The 5,320-nt window shown below is 32.2% G+C and overlaps 1 protein-coding gene across 1 annotated transcript; it reads right to left on the minus strand.

Moving 5' to 3' along the window:
• Window positions 1–2,195: 2,195 nt before the first annotated feature.
• On the minus strand, window positions 2,196–3,199 carry LOC122585354 (auxin-responsive protein SAUR50-like). Its single transcript, XM_043757481.1, has one exon. It carries the CDS (start codon window positions 3,119–3,121, stop codon window positions 2,699–2,701), a length of 423 nt encoding a protein of 140 aa, XP_043613416.1. The 5' UTR covers window positions 3,122–3,199; the 3' UTR covers window positions 2,196–2,698.
• Between the last annotated feature and the right edge of the window lie 2,121 nt (window positions 3,200–5,320).

A 5,320-nucleotide genomic window follows, 5' to 3' on the forward strand; every position in this document is an offset into this window, starting at 1 on the left:
CACAGATATGTGTTGTCAGTCTTTAGAGTTCAAAGGAAAGAGAGTGGGACGAGAAGAAGCAGCAGCCGCAGGTACATATTTTCTCAACCATAACCATCTCAGATCTACAGCAGCCGCGGGTACATATATTCTCCACCATCAACATCTGAGATCTATCACCATCTCTTTCAAACACTAGCGGTGGTTGTGGTGGATCTTGGGACAGTGATGATGATCTGAAGTGGGTTTTTTAAGATTTAAAATTTAGAGATGTTTGATTTGAAGAAAGATTTAAAAGTTTATTCTGGCAGCCATTTACTATTCCGGTGGCTACTTCACCAGCAACCACCACCACTTCTTTGAGGGTTTTCTCTATCTATACATACTATAATAAAAAATATATATATATATATATATATAAAATATATATTATATATATATAATATCTAGGAGATATCATAAAGAGGGAAGAGGTCGGTTTGTATGGGATGAATTGGCAAGAGATTGAAAGGGAGTTAAGAGCCGCAAAAGACGAAAATGAAATTCTATTTTGGATTGTGTAAGCATTAGAAAATATATACTCCGTATCATATGTATTCAAGAAAGAAAAAGAAAAATGATGAAGGTCGGTAGAATTTTAGATTTAGGGTATGTATAAGTGTAAAAGGACAATTTTACCCCTCACGTGATATTCACGTGACCACTTGAACGGCAATAATTAAACAGAAGTTAGCTTTTGGACCATTCTTGCGAAAAAATCACTCTTTTGGCACCAAAAATGCAACTTTTCAAAAGTTTGGAACATTTTTGCGAAAAGTATGATACCACAGGGACCAAAAATGCAATTAGCTCGTTACCTTATAATTTTATTTTTCTTTAAAGACAATCTGAAGTTACTGCACGACCTCGTATTCTCGTAGTTAATGATGAGTAAACTCACATACAAGCTCGTTATAAAAGCATCACCTTATTTTTAGAAGTGGCTTTTGCTTCAAAATTTTTTGAGCGATGCATGTGGTACTATAGATGAGGCCAAAAAGATTAGAAGATTGTCAAATTCGATAACAAGATAGTAATTATTACATTTGATAATTGGATAAATAGATGATGTTTGTCTTAATAATCATATAATCGATAATTACTAGCATACCCTTGACTGAAATGTCTTGCTAAGTTTGTAAGTTTTGTTTATTGACATTTCACAAAGTCTAATCATTACTTTGTGGAATATTTGAGCTTGTTGGAAAACTAATCAAACTATGATTTAAGTATGTATACTAAATTATAATTATAATTTAACTTACACTTTTCTTCATAGAAAGAATTTTCAATTTAATTATTGGTGATAGGACTTTATTAGACCATACGTAATTACGTATTACTCATACAGTGGTTAAGATAAAAGTAATTGCATGCATTTCCGGCCGATTGCTAGTTATTAAATATCGATGATATGTATAAACGTAGTTATGTGCAATTAATACAGATTCAGATCGAATTCTTTTCATTCATAAGCACCTACAAATTGGCATATATAGTTAAGGTCATATTAGGCATGTGTTTATAAGGAGGACCGTCCTCCAGCTTCTTCCCTACCACATCAGCATTACATAACCCAGGACTTCCCTCAGGACACTCATTGTTTATAAGGACAGCTTATTCAGAACATTTTTACCACATCATCAATTAATTATAATTTATCTCACAAACACAAATACACCTATATATACCCTACACATATATATAAAACAAAACAAAAAAGAGATAAAAGGACCCACCCTGGACGTCTTGCAACTTCTTGGGGAAGAATTGGTAGAAGGACGCTCACGCAAGGAAGATCACGGCCAATAAGTCGTCCGCGTCTTCAGCCTTCAAAGACGCTCGAGAAGAAGCTTATAAGCACCGGCCTTATAAACACTATAGTAAATTGTATATGTTTTGCCCTTTGGAGGCAAATTTGAGTTTACATACTAATATCCAGCTAATTAACTTTGACATCTATTGAATTTTTATATTAAGATAAAATAAAAGGAGATGAGGTAAGGTGAGAAACAGAACAAATTGATTGAATAGGTGTTCCACATGGGGAGCTTGTGATTGTAACTCCACTATGGCAAATACTAATAATGGTCACAAATAATAAAATCATGGTGGACAACTAGTGTTGGAATTTTCTCTACAAATTTGCATTCATAATAATAAAAACAGTATAATAATATAATAATAATAATATAATATATAATTGTATTTAATATTTCAATAATAAAATTAATTAAATCAACATCGTAATTTACAAAAGTGACCCCCAATCTTCCATCAATAATCCATTTCTCATCCTATCTTTCTCCTTCATTCCTCTGTTTTTCTTGTGACTCCAATTTATATCCGGGACGACTCGGTCTTGCCATCTCCTTTTAGTTAATGAGTCATGCATCTCGATGACTCGGTAACACTCGGGGTAATTCCGTAATAATACAAAAGGTAACAAAAATAGAAAAAGAATTCAGAAGACTTCTCATTATATAATACACCTAAACAATCTTTACCTTTGTGTATATTGAGAGGTAAAATTACTAAGAAGTCCCCAAACCGGAATCACACATTTACATTTTTTTTGTGCATGATTGACCGAGTCGACTCGGGGGTCAAAATCAAAGCCAACTCGTTTGTTTTATTAATTTTTTTTTTGTTGAAGTATACTTTTGTCACTCTCCTCTTTTTATCGTAAAAGAGGCCGAGATTCGGGCCAAAAATCAATATTAGTACGTAATATGCTGCTGACGTGACAATTCTTTTGAAACTCTTCAAGATTAATAAACCGGTTTCCAGACGAATCAGACCGTGATAAAAACCGAATTATTTCTTCGAATAAATACTCATCACAAGGAATGGCTAATGGTCCGGATTGTGAATAACCGAATTCTTCTTCAGCTTGCATTAAAAGTTTTTTAAAAACCGGGTGGTTTAGATGAGTTGCACGTACAACAAATCTTCGACAATTTGAACCAACTGAGACTGCCACGTGGCCAGCAGGGACATCAGAAGGAATGCATTTGCGTGACGTCATTGCTGCTTTTCTTCTCCATCGTCTTAGCATTTGACGGAGTTGAACAATGTGGCGAATTTTGCTGCATCCTGACATTTTTCTGTTGTATTTTTTTTTCGGTTGGTAACGGTTGAAATGTATGTGTGTGTGTTTTTTTGTGTATTGAATGAGAAATGAGACAGAGTGGGGGGATTTAATGATGGTAAGGAATGGTTGGTTTTATAAGAATTTTAGTACCAATTTGCCCTTAAGTTTGGTGTTATTTACATATGTTTGACGGCTGTATATCATTTCTTTATTGTATGTTTTCCACAAACAAGTACTTTTTATCATAAAACTCCCTTCTCAACTTCCTTGGGTTATTTACATAGACATTAACATTTTTTGTATAAATTTCTAAACAAGTTATCCAAGGTAACGGGCAATTTTCGATTCTTATATCATTTATATAAATGACCTTTCCAATAATTGTTTAACTTTAAGCATCAAGTTTAACAATTGTTCAATATAATTAGACATCATGATGTTGATACGTGTAAAGAATTTTTATAATTCATAAAAATCAAAATTTCGTTCTATGTTGGACAATTTTATACTTGATATTCATGCAAAGTCGTGGCTATTATACTTCAAATTACATTCCGATAACAATGCTCAATGTTCAATGTTTTTACAGGTTCCTCATGATCAACATGTAACTTTTTTTTATTGAGTTTTTCGTTATATTATTTTAGAATCATATTAATTCTAACAACGATCAGCTAATACAAAATATTGTCAACAATCAGTCAAATAGGCTTAATAAGAAAAAGGGGTAAACGGAGAAGTTTTTCTCATTTGGACCATTTGTGAATAACAATTCATTTTTTACTTTTATGTAGCGGACCGATTTCTCTCCCTATATATTTGACCGATTCCAACCATTTTTTGATACTCCTAGATGTTTACTGAGTATATATATAGATAAAATTATTAATTTAGAAATGGGCTGGACCCAAGTAATCGCCTTTACCTATACTGGATCTTGTTCAATTCATGACTAAGCTCTAAAAAACCATACAAATTAGAAGAGAAAAAACATAGATCCATTATAATCCACCGAAATAGTATTAGATTTATAGATATTAGCTGTTAGCAAAGTGGGAGAGCAAATCCTTATTAGACTTACCGTCTCCAACTCTCCATAGAATGTCAATTCCCTCAACGATAAAAAAAATATTACTACACATGACAAAAGATTAGAGTAAATTTATATATGTAAATTTAACTTCTATATATGGATCTCAATAGTCTACTACTTGAAGCATTAACATTAGCCTTTTTAGACACTATTGATATGATGAATATTTATTTAAGTTAAGATTATTTATTTGTTAGTCGAGTTTTAAATTAATTTATCGATTAGTTTCATTGGAAGTGGTGCCAAAGCCACAAAACCAAATTTGACAGCATCAACTTGTACAATTTGGTTTTGCCTATAGAGTAATTTCCCAATTCAATGTCTAATTTGGGTCGGCCTTTAGAGTGGTTTGCTTCAACTCCAAGTGAGTGTTAAACTTACCATAAAATACCAACTAGTAATACGGTCCCCTTTATGTCGTCGTTTCATATTATATTGTGTTTTTAAGTCATATTGGATATCCAATTAATCCTATTATCGATCTTCACAGTCTTATAAATAGTAGAGAAGTAACATGAATTGTAGTCATTTACTCAAGGTTAAGATTCTTAGAATTGGAAAACGTAGATACAAAAATGCAACTTTGACCACTCTTTGCAACTAGTATTTAGATCTTAAAAGTTGAAATTTAGCCTTTTGAACTTTTTAATCAGACTATAAGACAGAATTAGACATAAGCTTGAAGTTTTAACTATAACGGGTCTTCATTTAGTTAGACTTTTTGCAAACTTTTGCAATTTTTCTTTCTGATGTTTATTACATATGAAGATTGATTTTTTTTACAAGAATAAAGAGAAAAACGAAAAAAAAAAAAAAAACCCAAAAGGTAACTGTGAACGAGCAAAACCGACCTACCAAAAGACCACCAGTTTCGTTTTGGATTTGGCGTTGGGCCAAAACCAATCAAAACTGAACCATAGTCACTTTAGTCAAAATAATACCGTTTCCATCATATCATAAATTCATTTCCCTAATATAAATATAGACCAGAATAGAACAAAATTTACGGATGTTGAGTGGAAGTCAATTTTCCCAAACACAATTTCATTACTCTTAGTGCTAAAAATCATTAAAAACTCTATCAGGAAATTAATGTGATTTACAAACCAAAGCAA

The sequence above is a fragment of the Erigeron canadensis genome, chromosome 1 (genome assembly GCF_010389155.1).
Source record: "Erigeron canadensis isolate Cc75 chromosome 1, C_canadensis_v1, whole genome shotgun sequence".
NCBI lineage: Eukaryota > Viridiplantae > Streptophyta > Magnoliopsida > Asterales > Asteraceae > Erigeron > Erigeron canadensis.